The sequence below is a fragment of the Azolla caroliniana genome, unplaced genomic scaffold (assembly GCF_043228905.1).
Source record: "Azolla caroliniana isolate FFs.n. ecotype wild unplaced genomic scaffold, voAzoCaro1.0.p SCAF_1, whole genome shotgun sequence".
NCBI classification, from domain to species: domain Eukaryota; kingdom Viridiplantae; phylum Streptophyta; class Polypodiopsida; order Salviniales; family Salviniaceae; genus Azolla; species Azolla caroliniana.
Window position 1 is genome coordinate 5,566,376 of NW_028230436.1, and position 16,969 is coordinate 5,583,344.

General features: G+C 39.2%; 1 protein-coding gene across 1 annotated transcript; it reads right to left on the reverse strand.

Annotated features, from left to right (window-relative positions):
• Positions 1 to 11,047: 11,047 nt before the first annotated feature.
• LOC147868597 (hydroxycinnamoyltransferase-like) lies at positions 11,048 to 13,514 on the reverse strand. The gene is made up of 2 exons (XM_087321151.1): positions 12,866 to 13,514; positions 11,048 to 12,711 (listed from the first exon to the last, which is right to left on the reverse strand). The coding sequence occupies exons 1-2, from the start codon at positions 13,406 to 13,408 to the stop codon at positions 11,494 to 11,496; spliced, it is 1,761 nt and encodes a 586-aa protein (XP_087177277.1). The 5' UTR covers positions 13,409 to 13,514; the 3' UTR covers positions 11,048 to 11,493.
• Between the last annotated feature and the right edge of the window lie 3,455 nt (positions 13,515 to 16,969).

The following is a 16,969-nucleotide window of genomic DNA, read 5'->3' on the forward strand; positions in this document are numbered from 1 at the left end:
TCAAATGCAGTAGCACTCTCCAATCTGGTCTCTATGTACATATGTGTATGTATGAATTATAATGTGTAGACATATGTTATTTTTCTATTGACCTTTGGCTCGAGTGACTAGGGTTGTGGGCACGGCCGCAAGCCACTTGTCTTCTTCCGCTTCTATGGCTTTAGCAATGAGACAATGTGACGGATTCATGTTTGTTTGGCATCCTCCTCAATCACCGCACGGAAAATAAAATGTTCCATTCCGATCTCAAATGTGTTGGTGTTTTTGAAGCCATCACCATATGTAACTAGCCTACCATTACTTGCCAAAGAAACTGTCTCCCACAAATGGAATTACGACATATTTTGACCATGCTTGATTGACTCGACCCACAACTGAGTTCATTTATAAATAAACACCTTCCAAGATGTTGAAACTTCAAGCAACCATATGATCCTCCCATTTTAGTAGGGGCTCGTCCACATGCGTGCCACCATGAATTCCAACTCGTGCCTAGACTCAATTTCCACGATGCATGCTAAACGAACAAGGCAAAAGATCAAGTGATTTCTTTGTCCATGGTAGGAATGACCAAAAACAAGAAATAAGAGGTATAGTCATTGAATGTGCCACTTTGAGTCAAAGTAGCTGACAACTTTGGAAGAGGCTTCTAATTCACAATATTTATCTAGGATTGTACCTTCTATCCAAGTCAAACTTAATTACCACATATATTATCTAGGATGAGTTAATGGGTGGCGAAAAGGAAATGTACACAAGATGTGCCCTTTCTGTATGGATTTAGTAGAGTCGGCTAAACATTGTTTATGGAGTTGTGGTTTTGCTATGGACATATGGAAACCAATAATAAAATTATTAACTCCAGTATATCCTGAGCAGTGTATACATGGGGTGTGGTTTTATGGGCGGTGGTACATGATAAACCTATATGAACAGGAGGAGGTTGCAAATGCTATTGTGATGAGATGTGGTTTGATGGAAAAAATATTGGATCCCTTTGAATCCACAAATACAATTTGATAAACCTCAAATATGGCAATTGGTAAGTAGTATTACAAGTTGGTATATTTGGAACGCTCGACGTTTGAAGGTGTTTTAAAATGTGACAAAAAGACCTTCCCAAATAATTTCAAGAATTCAGATAGAGATTGTGCATAATCTCAAAGGGTTGTTTGATATTATTATAAAAGGTAATACTCACCGAGCGGAGCTTAAGGGTTTGGAGTTTCATGCCACCTGGGACATAAGTATATTTTATAGATGGCTTGTTGATAAGGTGGACCGGTTTTACTTAGCACAAAAGTATTTATTTAAGTTGATGGTTAGAATTTTGAAAAATACAAGGGATCTATGGTATATCTTGCATGTATAGCCTTGTGGCGTTTTCTAATACTAATGTAGTATCCTTTTTTTGGAAAAAAGACACCCATAAAATAACCTATTTACCTTTTTCAAATATTTTTTCATGTCATCCAACTAACTTGGACATATCAATGTTTTAACCACAATGTGCACTCTCGATAGCAACATTCATTGGTAAAGTTCTTGAACATCGAGAGTCGTTACTCACTTTCACATGTGTTATGTGAAATGTAATATTTTTTGTCTCATTGCTTATATTTGCCCTCCAAAGATGATAATAGAATATATCTATAATATAATATATATATTGTGAAATGCACATAAGAGATCAAAACCAGCCTAGTTAGCTTCTTACTTCTTACTCAATTTATAGTTCATACAAATGTACCCTTTTCGGTTGGCTTAGCTACATGCATGCTAAAAAGGGTGGCACAAAGGAACACATGTACACCACATTCCCCCCCTAAGAGAAACAAGGAGGTTTACGACATGGGGAAGGAACGGGGTCAAAATCTGGGCTTGGGGTGTCATAGGGCTTGATGCGGGCAACATGGGAGGAGGTGAATCGGCAGTTCGAATCGCATTGGAGCAAGTACGCGGTGGATTTCATGGCACAAACTATGGTGAACGGGCCAAATCCCTTGGTGCTTTGCCGCTATTGTGCAACTTGTAGGTTTCGGGAGTCGGGTTATCGAAGTAGGGGGAGCGTCTGTTGGAGATAGAGCCCCCAAGTAGCACTATCCATGTTGGCAGGGTTGGAATGGACGATTTTGGTGGGAGGCGAGGGTCACACCCATAGAGTTCTCGAAATGGGCTGATTCGTGCAACCATCTTTTGTTTGAGGGTCTTGTTGAGGCATTCAGTGAGGTCATTTGTCTGAAAGATCAATCGCTCCTGTGGACTGAGGGCCACCTAGACTTGGCTGAGGTGGGGGACAAGAGGGCTATTGTGTAGGAGGGGGATCAAGGAAAGATCAATCGCTTCTATGGATTGAGGGCCACCTAGACTTGGCTGAGGTGGGGGATAGGAGGGCTATCATGTAGGAGGGGGATCGGGGGAGCTCGTGGGACAATAAGTTAGTGGGCAGTGAAATCAATTATAGTGTGACGCTTGAGGAACCAATCGCAACCTAAGCTGAGCGGGAAGAGTTGGATACTTGGATGTGGGGGACTGGTGCCCATCATGTGGGGGACTGGTGCCCATCATCTCCGCCAATATGTGAAATGCACATAAGAGATCAAAACTAACCTAGTTAGCTTCTTACTTCTTACTCAATTTATAGTTCATACAAAGGTACCCATTTGGGTTGGCTTAGTTACATGCGTCCTAAAAAGGGTGTGCTAAAAGGGTGGCACAAAGGAACACATGTACACCACTATATATATATATATATATATATATATATATATATATATAAAGATAGATAAATTTATTTGTGAATGTATGTTCGTTATTAAAACAAAATGTTCATACAACCCATGCTATCTCCACTACTTCATTAGTAGTGACATGGCAAGGTAACCCCTCTCAAGTGTTGTAAATTTTTTCCTGTATGGGACAAAATGTCTACCTCCAAATATTTTATCCTCTCGCCTTGCATGATCATTAAGATTCCTTGTGAGCACTAAACTACATAAATTAATTTCACTATTGTATTGCACATATATACATGAGACCCCTAACTAAAATATGATATTTGTATGCTTTCTCCACGTCTCATTATGTCCACACCTTGGAACAAGTTGGGGTAAGAGAGTCGCAATAAAGTGACTATTTGATTGATGAAGGATGAGTCCCCTTTTCATGACAATGTGCACCTCTTGGTACATGCTCTCTCACCAATGGTAGAATGTTAGGTGCATGACGGGAACGAGAGGATAAAACATTAATTATAGATACTCCATGAGCACATTGTTGAATCAATACATTGAACTTTTGAAGTATTGTCTACCAAATTATCACTAGCTAATAAGTGGGTAATTGATGACTAAACAATAATAATGATTAAACATTGGATAGTCTATTTGCTCGAGCTACTGTCTTCATAATATTATTTGACAAAAATTTAGGAAATTGGTAAATTCAAAGTTTTTCCCGTATTTTCATAGTCTTTTTGGGGGGATGGCATTTGGCTATCATTTGTAGTGCAGATAATCATATTTCTGAACTCAAAAAAACTGTGAAAATACGGAAAAAACTATGAATTTACCAATTTCCAAAATTTAACACCTCTTTCGTTCTTGTAAGAGAGATGCACATAATAATAACGATAGTTTTACTCTTTTTCAAAACTTGCCGAAATTGTCATTAGTTTTGTTTTTGTATTCACCTAAATATGGCTTGTCAATTTGCCACAATTGTTTCCTCAGTAACCTAGAGTAATAATTAATTAACTGGTGTGCAAACATATCATTGATGAATCATATCTATTCAATAATCTTGTGATTAGTTCATCTTCCATACAAATGGAACTTGGAAGAACATACTTTCTAACTTTTCCTCTCTATCTTTGGGAATCGGGATATTTAATCATTTTAGCTACTTAAAGGTGTTCTCGTACATACCAAACTTGGAAAAATACACTCAGTCATTATGTTTTAACTTATATTCAACATAAAGTTCCACAGGTGTTGCTTTATGGTGTCAAGAAGTGTTGTTTACATTAAAGGATTTGTACTTTGTCGGGTCTCCCAACGATTAATTGAAATGATACTCAAAGCACTCTTTATGGAGAAACATTTGTAAAAAAGTGATATTACAAGTGTTATTTATCAACCTTTAACCCATATATGTATATATATATGTGTGTGTGTGTGTGTGTGTGTGTGTGTGTGTGTATATATATGTATGTATGTATGTATGTATGTATGTATTTACATATATATATCCAACATTGGCATATTGGAGCAACTCTTTAATAAGCCCTTCCTTTTATTGTCAAATAATAAACCATTCCATCCATTTATTTTGAAAGGCCCAAGAAAGATAATACTTTCTACCTCAAGACTCTATAAATATGGCCAATTTGTAAAACTATTTTATGATTTGGTCTTCTCATAACCATGCACACATCCAATAACATCTACAATGTAAATGCCTTGTAAATAATCACTATTAAAATAACCAAGCATTTTCCTTTCTTAAAAGACTTGTCAATCAACAAGCTTGCCTTTTATGGATCCACCAACCTAGTTTTGCAAGACAAAAAGTTGGAGCAATGTTGCCATAAAACCAACTCAACTTATACCACTCTTAGTGTAGGTGACAAATAGGCAATATGTAAACACTTCGTTTTTGGGGACGTGTCATAAGGCAATGCAATTTTGTTTTTCGCTAACAAAAGATTTGGGATTAGTAATTTTCTTATACTTATGTAGTGGATTCAATTGTTTATTGGTTTTGTTCTTTCTCCTCTTGTTAACCATTTTCTTCTATTACCAAGGAGGACCACCTAATCAACACAACTTGATCTCATAATACTGCCATGTCGCACTCTAATATTTATAGTTCTCAAAATTTTTAACAAAAATTTATATGATAGAATATAGTTTGAGAATGTCTCGTCACTAAAGTTTATATTGTATTTATTATCTCCTTTAATACATTACACTATAGTGGAGGACATCTTATAGAATCACACACACGTGACACACACACTCTCTCTCTCTCTTTCTTTCTTCTTTTTTTTTCGTAAATGTATGTTTATATTAAAACAACATGACAATACAAAAAAACCTTGCCATCAAAACTACTTCAAAAGTAGTGATGTGGCAAGGGCAACCTTCTAAGGTGCTACAATACAAAACGACACAAATGTAACTCATCTGGGGACAAAGTTCCCATACAACATAACTGTGAAAACTGCCAAATCAACTTTCCTCTGATCCTACATAACTGTTGAGATACTCCAGAAAGCCCATCAAATAAAAAACCATTCCGCAAGTTCCAAATATACCACATGCCCAAGTACCTCAAATAATCAAACAGAAACTTATATGATGGGGATGGTAAAACTCTATCATCTTCAATGAAAACCCATTGAAAAGGTGCCAAAACATTTCCAGTCACGAACCCCCACAACTATGATATAACTATCAATAATTTTTAGTAACATGGCAAGATATAAACCTGTGTCGAGAATCTTCATCAATCGTTGTACAAAAGACACATGTACCACTATCAATGTGTCTTCATTTTAAAGACATAGCCAAAGGTAACCCACCAACGATAGCACGCCAAAGAAACACCTTTGCACGGTGTCGTGATGTGGCGTGCTCGAGGGTGGGAAAAACCGGCGAAAAGGGGGTCAAAAATGTGCATGTGCAATGTGTGTGCACACAAAAGCGATTAATTGTGCATATGCAAAATAAAAAGGAAAAGAAAGGGTAAAAGGGAGGTATAGAAGCTCGTGCAAAAAGTAAGAGAGAGGTGAGATAAAGGGTAGGTGGGAAACAGGCTATAAATTTATAGAGATAGACTTACATATTATATAAGAAAGAGTTAGTGGGTTAGTGGATAGTCACATTGACTACTAGCTAGAGGTGCACGGTTTGAATCTAGTCTTACAGTGCAGTGTGATTTAAGGAATTTTATTCCTTTTTTCATTGAAGACAAATTTGGCGACCCCCCCCTTCTTTTTTTTCCTATAAAAGGAGGTCGAGGGGGGCTCATTTGGAGGGACGTTTTGGGAGGAGGAGACTATCGCCAATTTTCCTTCGAAGCTCTTCATCTCCTTATTCACCACTTTTCTTCATCTCATCCCCCCATCGCCACGTGCTCGTGAGCCCAAGCTTCGTTGGCTCAACGTTGCTCCGCCCCGTTCGTCGTTGCGAGCCCGTGTGCTTGTTGTTCGGGTGGTCGTGGTTCGTCTTCGCCGTGTTCGGTTTTACCTTGTCTTTAAGGGCATTTAATATTTATGTTTTGATTGAGCTTGTGGTTAACTATAAATTGCCATTGTAAAAAAAAACCCTATTTTATAAAGGGTCCTCTTGCATTAGAATCAAACACATATTTAACTCTTTGGTCAATATTGTTCGTGTTTCTTTCTCTCCTTCTTTCTTTATTCGTGTCTTTCTTGTACGTTCGGCCGTCTTGTGACGAGGGGACCGTTCGGGCTTGCCCATGCACCTCTCCTCCTCATAAAGGCGTACAAGCATTTGTATGTGTGTTTGTGTCCTCCTTGTACGTTCGGTCGTATTGTGACGAGGGGACCGTTCGGGCTTGCCCATGCACCTCTCCTCCTCATAAAGGCATACGAGCATTTTGTGCGTGTGTTTGTGTCCTCCTTGTACGTTCGACCGTCTTGTGACGAGGGGACCGTTCGGGCTAGGATGGAATTACGAATGAGTTTTTTAAATCATTTGTTCAAGACCTTAAAGGCCCTTGTACGATAATCTTTCAAGAAGTGTGGGGTTCTGGTAACATGCTTAATTCCTGGAAGATTGGGTTTATCAAACTTATACCTAAAGTTGCTTCTCCTACTTCATTTGGTCAATGGAGGCCAATATCATTAATGGGTGGTTTATACAAGGTTTTTACCAAAGTAATTGCCAATTGACTTCAGAAGGTATTACCCTCTATTGTACATCCGATGCAATATGGATTTATTGCAAGATGGGTCCTCCTTCCTAACATTTTAAATGTACACACACACACACACAATTTTCTTTTCTTTTTTTCTTTTTTTTCTTTTCGTAAATAATGGCTTTCATTACGAAAGAAAAAACACCACCATGACTAACTTACAACAAACTATAGAACCCCTTCTATCTAGGGATCTAAAGAAAACTACGACACCAAACTCAATGCCACCTTACACACCAATTCAAATGGCGAATATGATGATATGTGACCCTTCATAACATTTTAAATGTACACACTCTCTCTCCCTCTCCCTCCCTCCCTCCCTCTCTCTCTCTCTCTCTCTCTCTCTCTCTCTCACACACACACACACACACACACACACACACACACAAAGTAAAGATATGCGAACAAATTAGGAGCAATGAAGGATGTTATTCTAAAGGTAGGGTATTTGATATTTCAGTGCACACGCAAGTGGACATGGAATAGTTTCTCATTTAATTATTTGTTTCATAATATGAACCATACGTTATCGTGAAGATCCGTCACTATGCGCGGATCGTGAGGCGGAACCGCCGGGGTTATGGATCGGAAGGATTCGAAGTTTGCACAAGCTTTAGCGAGAAAGGAATTAAGATAGATTGAAAGAGAGAGAGATTGAGATAAGATAGAATGATTGCCTTTAGATTGAACTCTTGACTTTAGGTTTCAAGAACAAGATTGATACATCAATTGGATAACGAGTTTCTTACTTTTAATTTCTTGATTAATACCTCCCTCCCCTTGATCTTTTTCATCCCCTTTTTATAGATGCTCCCATGCATAAAATGCATGTGAGGGTACAAGAAATACATACAATGCATGTGATGCATGTTTGCCATTTGGCGTTCATGCATCACATGTCACTCAATCAAGCTCTAATATGAGAATTTACATGTAAAGCTATAATGATAAAAATATAATCCCTAAAGAAATGATTTGGCTTAATGGTAAGCCTATTGTTTCCTATCTTGGAGGTGCAAAGTTTGAGTCTTGCTTACATCTTTTTCTTTGATGCACAAAATACTAATATCTTTAAGACCACCATGCACCGTGATCAACCGACCCGACCGATCCGTTCGATTTGCATCCGTTTGGTCCGGCCTAGTCTGAGTCCTGATCCGGTTCGGTCCGCATCCCGAGTCACTTGTCGGTCGCTGGTTCCGCTGCTAGTTCACTTCACCGGCTCCGTCGTCGATTGCCGTCGGTGTTGGTTGGCCAAAAACCTTTACAGGTAGCTAGGCCACACCCACTCATCCTATTAGCTTAGTTCAAGTCACCTTGAACTCTCTATGCTCCAAACATAAACACAAAGGCTTTTGCTCTCCCTTATATATGGTGAGATCCTTATTTGTTCTGTCTATGTGGGATAACTCACAGTTTTATCTTTCTCTTTTCCTTTACAAACTTCCTACCCACATAACTTGAGACTTAGATGTTCGTTTCTTATATAGTAAAGTGCATTTTAAAGCTCTTGAAGACCTCCATCTACTTGTACTAAGATATTAAACTTATTTAAAATAGTATTTTCACTATTTTTTTTTATATGATTCATACTCGATTTCATATATTTTATGCGATTTCACACCATTGTTGAAAATCTTCATGACAACGTGCATTCGCATTCTCGAATCGAGTATGGTAAACACCCTAGAAGAATGGTAAATACTATACGTTTGGATTAACTATTTATTATGAGGTAAACAAACAAAAAAAAAAGGAAAAAAACAAAAAAAAGGGGGAAAAAAAACACAAGAATGTTTGAAAAACATTCGCATTCGTTTTCCAACATAGGAAAACGAATGTTATGCTAGACGAACACAAATTTTACGTACTATGCAAGTTTGTTTGATGAAGAATTCAAGACTCATTTCAAAATGTTTAAGCTCGCCAAAAGAGAAGAAGCCCTAACATTGTATCAATATAGAAGAATGGTGAGGAGAAAGAAGAGGCAAAATTATCAAATGCAAGAAAGGAAGAAAAAATAAATTAAACTCCAACTGAAGCTAATATAAAGACAATTCAAGGGGGAAAAGAAGCTATAATGGGTGAATTTATCGTTGAAGAGATGGAACAATATGTGCATAAGATCAACCATATTAGAAAACATGGTAGTTCTACACCCTTTGGAATGACATAGAGTCATCAACCTTATCTTGCCTCACAACTATCTTGAGCCCAAAGGAAGTAAATGCAAAAGAAGTAAGCTTACCTAAAAGGCTATATTGGATATGGATGAAAAACCATACCAAAAAACATGGTAGTTCTACATCCTTTGGAAGGACATAAGAACATCAAACTTATCTTGCCTCACGACTAGGTTGAGCCCAAAGGAAGTAAGCTTACCTATAAAGATTATATTGGAGATGAATGAAGAACTTTTGACTTGTGAGACGCTAAAATTCACTCAAGCGAAGAACGGGATGTACGCGCCATTAATAGAAGCATAAAACGCTTGATCCAATACTCCTCAAGCATGCAATACAAATTGAGCGAGAGGTGGCATCTCTTGGGGCTATGGGATGGGATAACATGACTAATTTGACATGTTTATCTCTCATTCAGCGTTTGTTAGATTTCATTTCTAAGCAAAAGCACATAATTTGTGGATCACATTAGTTTGATCAACCCGTTTAAAGGCATTAATGCCCTTCTTCACACACACACACACACACACACACAAATATCATCATACATGCATTGTCGGTGATATAGTATATTATGTAAGGTTTTATAACAAAATTTATCACATTTTCAAGGTCTCACAAGTATTACATTTAAAACCATGAGGATATATCAAATTTTGATATCAACAAATCTTTACTTTTCTTGGAAATTTCCAACATGTCACTAAAAGCTCCCATTATCTCTCATTAGTTCATGATCTCCTCCTTTAAAATCTCATGTTGTCATTAAAGGCATTAGAACCATTCATTTGTTCAATAATCTATCATCCTGGAATATTGTCATAATGATTGATGTAAACAGTAAAATGTGGGCTTTGTGAAGATATTGCCTTGTTTTAATATCAAGGATATGCAAATAGGTTCACACAAATAAATACTTCCTCATACATTAGAAATTCACATTTGTTTGGGTTTGTGAAATATCTTTGGTGTTCACAAGATTTACGTGTAAATTAAGAAACAAAGTATTAAAAAGTGAAGGGATAAAAACCTTGGAAAAGGAAAAAAATACTATTAAAGTAGGGAACGAGAGTGCACCAGTTTGGAAACTTCGGAAGCTAACCTAATGGTATATTTGAAAGAATCGATGTGTGCATGACACACAAAATGACGAATTCTAGTGGGATTATTTGTGTGCTAATTTAGAAGCAAAGCAAGCCAATCCCCAAAGGAACTATTTTTATTTGCATCTCTCATGGAATGCAATACATATGTAAATGCCACAAACGAAGACCACCCCTTCCTTCAAAGGCACAAATGTTAATGAAACCCTCTTTCGTTCATCTCTATGAAGACGCGGTAACTTCTTTAACTCTCACAACCACAATCAGCTTTACCCCTCACGATCAAAATCACTCTTAGTTCAATTTGATGACAATTTGTTTGTTTTCTCTTCATCTTGCTTCAACGATTATATACACTCGGGATCTTCATTTTTTCTTCCAACATTGATCTAAACATACCATAAATCATGCACGCGGTAAACATCTAGGTATTATTCAATTAGCATGCCAAAATCTCAATTTCTGGGCAAGTAGATAGGACATTACAATGGGTGGTTCCATCAAGAGTACTTATTGTAATGTGAAAAGTAAGAATTTGTACGTTCTTTGGTTCCTCTTGATTTCACTAAATTCAATGGTTAATACCTTTTTCTCCCCTTGCACTTGTCATGTAATGACCATTCATCTCCATCATTTTCACGGTACAAGGCAAAGATAATTTTGGATGGTTTTATGTAACTTTAACAACTCAACAATTGTAATACCTAAAATATACAATGTAATTGATAGTAGGTAATTGAATGTACCAAAGTAAATGAAAGACAACTAGGATGCATAAATGGAGGTTGAAAGTAAATTGATATGCATATTAGGTAGGTAGAAAGTAGTAATACTCATAGATTCATTCATTTTATATGACAAGTACAATCGTAGCACTTAAGAAAAGGAAACATTCACAACATTTGGCTTGGTGTTGGGCAAAATGTAAGTGTGTAAAGAAGGCACGGTACAAGATGAGTTTATCCAATGATCCCAAAACAAGTACGCAGAAACAGAGAACTCACCAATCCCACTGTCCAGATGAGCTCTTGTACTATCCAAACCAGCACACCGTGAATGAATTAACCAACAATACTTATATAAATTATGAGCTTGAAAATGCCTCCAAGACATTGAATTTTGAGAACAAACATAAATGTGGGTTACAAAAGACCGAGGCAAAGGAGCGCTAGGGATCAGTTTCAACGATCCTAACAGCCATTCACATCGTATGTGTGTAAAAAAATATGTGCGTGCAACATTGGTTGGTTGCCATTGGATCAATTCCCTTCAAAGTTATGAATAAGTTGTCGGAAGTGTTGCATATGGTTGGGGGAGAGAGTAATGCTGAGGAGCATGGACAAGGAAGGGTGGGAGTGGGGCGGGGGAGGGAGGAGGTACGCGAGGCCCTCAAACGGAACGCCAGCGGGGCCCATCCACACGGGTCTACCCCACCCGAACTCGGTGTCGTAAATGGGGAGCCGGACCCAACTAGTGATGCCCAAGTTGGGGGTGCGGAACGTGTGGGCGCCACGGGCCAAGGATGTGATGTCGGGTTGGAGCTCGAGATAGTCGATGGCCGAGCGTAGGTACTCATCGTTCATGTTACGGAGGGTGGAGCGGATGGCGTGAGCCGTGTCCGCCAGTGGGCATTCCACGAGGTCGTGGACGGTCCTCATGGGCGTGGCCGTAAATATCGCGTTCCCGAAATAGACCTCGGGGAGGGGAGGCCGGAGCCGGTTCCTCCCGTCCGTCGCGATATAGAGCTTGCTCATTTGGTCGGGCCGTAGGCCCCGCGCCAGAGACACACAGCGCCACACGTGCGCCGACAACACCTCGTAGCTAGTCAATGGCCACTTCCCATCCCCATCCCCATCTCTGTTGTTGCTGCTGCTGTCCTGGCTATGCCCATTGCCTCTTGCTGCTGCCTTGGTGGGATCAAGCTGCCCCTCATGCTTCGTGTCCATTAATGACACCTTCCTCTTCAATTGCTCCAGCTGCTCCTTTGTAAACACAAACAGATCAGATGCAATCTCACTTCCATCACCACCGCCATCACTGCAGATCTCTTTTTGCAGCGGCAGCGCACGAAGAAGGAGCTCCTCCCTTTCCTTCCAATACGCTTCCTGCAAACGGGCCCCGTCCTTGGCCATGGCCGCCTTGCTCTTATTCTTCTGATGGAGATGATGGTGCTCCTCCTCCTCCTCCTCCTCCTTCTTGAGGAGAGGTGGAGGGGTTTGATACTCGACATGCTGAAAGACAGGGTTTGGTGGGTCTCTGGCCTTGAGGAGGGTCCGGTCGAAGAAGATGGAGGGTGGAGGGGGCACAGCAGCATTCATCCTCATCCTCGCACGTCCTCCGCCTTCTCTTGCTTCGCTTACGCTTGCTCTGCAGACCTGGCCCCAATAGTTGAGGAAGCTAAGGGCAGCCATGCCATCGGCCACGTGGTGCTGGACGCCCACACCCAATGACACCCCACCGCACTTGAAGAAAGTTACCTACACACACACACACATTTCCATTCCATTCCATTCAAATCAATGAGAATGGTGTAATCAGATCATTCTGGTTGGTTAGACAGGCAGACAGACAGACAGACAGAGTGTGTGTGTGTGTGTGTGTGTGTGTGTGTGTGTGTGTGTGTGTGTTTACCTGGATGATGAGGAGAGGATAGGTGTGCTCTGCATCGTAATCGATATGTGGGATGAGTCGCCTCATCTCCATGGAAGGTGTGAAGAGCTCCCCGTATTCGCTGATGCATCCATCCGCCATAGCTTCAACAAACAGGACACCTTCTCCATTACAGTCGATATCCACCCTTCTCTTCCGCACTCGGCCCTGTCCATCTCCTCCTCCTCCTCCTCCTGCTGCTGCTGCTGCTGGTAGAGGTGTCACCTCCTTCTCCTCCTCCACCACTTTCAGCCTCCCTGCCAAGGGGTAGAATGGGACCAATGCCCGGGCCAGGGACTGTTTGAGGAGCTCACAGGAGAAGAAGTCGGGGGAGGCGTCGTGGTTCCGGAAGAAATAGACACTGGGGGTGTGGATCCTGGGTATGACAAGGTCTATGTTGGAGTTCCATATAACGGTGCTTCCATGAGGGGTAGGAACTGCAGCAGCAGAAGAAGCACTAGTAGTGATGGTAGAAGGAGCAGAGGAGGGTTTCACAAGGGTGGAGCTCTGGATGCTAATCTTCATGGCCAAAACACAGACACAGAGAGAGAGAGAGAGAGAGAGAGAGAGAGAGAGACTGAGGGAGCAGAGGAGGTCTTACTTATTATTATTATTTGGTTTGTTCTGAATGTTGGCGTGGTTGTAAGGAAGAGATCTAATCTAATGTTTGTAGTATGTATGTATGTATATACCAGCAAGGGATTGAATGAAGAACACAGAGAGAGAGAGAGAGACAGAGAGAGAGAGAAAGGGGGGGGGGGGGGGGGGGAGAATTCAAAGTACAAAGTGGCAGTTAATGAATGATGAGTACACACACAAACACGTACATATGTACATATAATATATATATGTATGTATGTAATCTATATGTGTGAACTTGAGTCTATAGAAATTTAGATATAGATAGATATAGGTGAGCAAACCCCGTGATTTTGTAATATGTAGTAAGTAAGTAAAAGCAGCATTGTTGGTGGGGTTTGATTCCCTTCCCCCCCCCCAACCCAAACAAAAAAAACATAGCCCTCTCTCATATTCATCCCATGTATGCATGTCTCATGTTTCTAATCAGCCTTCTCGTTCACTAAACGTGTAGTTGTAGTTGAGTACACATTTATTTACATGTACCCTCACTTTGGTTATGCGGGACAGGACTGTACTCTATCCCCCATTTATTTCGTCTATTTCACCCTGTCGTCCTTTTATGCATGCCACTCTAAATAAAGACTTGGAACCAAAGGTGTTAAACGTGATGATGTCGACGCCTTTGGGATGTACGATCATGTGTATGTGGTGATGTCTCCAAGACTTTAGAGAAGTACATAAGACGTTGGAGAGCAAGCCCCGCATTTGAGAAGTTCACATTGTCACGAAGTATGTATATTTTGTTGTGCTTGAGGTTTTGAGAAATTGTGTTAAAGTTCGTGTAGTTACAAATAGCTTGATGAATGATTTGGGATTCTAATACATTATTAAGGAAGCCCCTTTTCTATCAATAGATTCCCTAATTAAAGAGAGAGCAAAAAAAAACCATTGAAACCCTAACCCGAACTCATGCAAATGAGGAGAAATAGAGAAAGTGGGTTGGGGGGACAAAGCAAAGCCCAAAAGGTTAAAGAGATATCAATAAAAACAAAACCCCTCGATCCTAACACTAACTCCCCGAAAGAGAGAGAGAGAGTGAGGTGGAACCTATATTTTGTCATGCATTTAAACTCATCATTTATTAGAAAAATAATAACATTTAACGATCTGATCCATGCATACCATCCCGTGACCACGCGATTAACTGAATCCATGCAAACCACCATATGACCACTTGAGCCACCAAATCCATGCTGACCACCGACATCCAACCCCTTGTGAATATAATCCACACCCATCACCTACCAATAAGAATTAAGAGTGTGCACCTATCAAATACACTGACCACCGACATCCAACCCCTTGTGAATATAATCCACACCCATCACCTACCAATAAGAATTAAGAGCGTGCACCTATCAAATACACTGATACGAGGTAAGAGCTTTGAGAGATAGGTGGGTGAGAGAAAATGGCCTCTCCAAGCGTGGTCCAACAAAGACTTGAACTTCCAAACTCTATATGTACCAACAACAACTTGCTTTAACCAACCCACCAAAAACTTTCATTTTTGAACTATTTCCTTTTACTATAAATTTACATAGTCATGCATTCTTATTGTTTTCTTGTCACAAACCCACAACTTCACAACATGTAGAATATACTTGTAATTCTTTTAAAAAAACTAAGGACAGTTCATTCATGAGCAAGGGTTCTTTTGCAAAACAATCAAACTCTATAAACTAAAATATTACGACAAGACACTTGAGTTAAGTTAAATGCTATTGTAATATTGACATGGGACTTTTTAACTCCACTTGAGGATCTTGCACTTAAAAAATTTGACTCGTTTGACAAGCCTTATCTATGGATGAAATAAAAGCTTTAATAAAAAGCATGGACACACGGTTTTATGATGGCTTTAAGTTACTTGATATGTCTAAGGTGCATGGTAGAAATAAACTTTTCTGGATATAACCGTGAAGGAGGATCTAATAAACCTTAGACTAGATTTAAACCTTTGGCCAAGCATAATAAAATACTTGTGATCTTATCATTTGAGTGAATGGGATCAAAGGCTTTTAAGGAGTCTAGTCTTTAGATATCAGGGCAGGTAAAGAAGATCAAAGAATTTATAGGAGCACTATCATTAGGGCTTGATGATTGATTAAGATAAGTTAGGTCAATTTCACCATGAAAGGTAGGAAATATAGAACTATTGGCAATGACAACAAATTATTGGTTCGGTAACAAATGGGTCGAAAAGCACATTGGGACACCAAAAAATAGAATGTGAAGAGATTTCAAATAATATGTAGGCTAGGATTCAAACTCGGATGCAACCTTTAAGGTTTTCTACTTGAACACTTTGGCTTCCACACAATATGATCAAGGATTTTGATGGATATCATTAAAATTTCAGTCACACCAATGTGGTTACCTTTAATGTTAAAATAATGGAAAAAACACACGTTTTATGTTTATATGATGTGGAAGCCAAAGTAGTTGGTTGGACAAAGTTATAAATCTTTGTGTGAAAGTGTGTGTTCCTCTTGGTTTGATCTCAGGTGTCCATCTTCTTGGATCAACCACATGCAACCTTTTGAACAACATTTGACTTCCTACTTTGCACTATGAATCTAGCCTTAGCCACAGACAATGTGCCAAACTTGACTAGTGTAACACAAATCTTCTCTTTCTCATAGAGGATATTTGAACCCCATAAATATGTGAATGGTATATCTCTCAGAATTATGCGGATATATATATTTTAAAACATGGTTAATATCAAGAACTAGATTGTTTAACTTTGTCTCAAAATGGTTCTTACGCATCATGGGTACCACTTTTGGAAGAAAAGTATTTGTTTTAAGAAACATAAATTGATAATTTTAGAAAAATCATATTTCCTTTGGTAGTATGAGAACATGTTCATGCTTTCTATTATGAATAAATGTTCGATAATTGGACTATAGTTTCTGTCTTTCACCCTTCCCATATAATCCTTATGACTTGTTGCCATTGTACATGACATTGTGCCAACACATACAATTTTGTGTTTCAAATGTTTGATTAAGATTTTGTTTTTTACTCGTTCCACTTTACATATTGGGTATTGAACTCAAATTCTACTGTACATTTAAACCTTGTCTTTCTCTACAAAGAGAGAATGTGTGTGTGATGAAATGTAGGACTTTTAGGGCAAAGATACATGCCACAAATATTTCATTAAGAATTTTTTTACTCGTCCCACTTTACATAATGGGTATTGAACTCCAATTCTACTATACATTTAAACAATTGTCCCTCTATAGAGAGATATCTGTGAGAATAACTAAAATTTGTCATTCGAGGTGACAAAGGGCCTCATTGATGTGTGACGAAATGTAGTGTTTTTAGGGCAAAGGGTGATTCCGATGTAGCCCTTCGAAAGCAAGAGGTTTTTAAGAAGAGATGAGAAAGGCTGAATGTCTTCTTCATGTTTAACGATTTAACACATTGGAG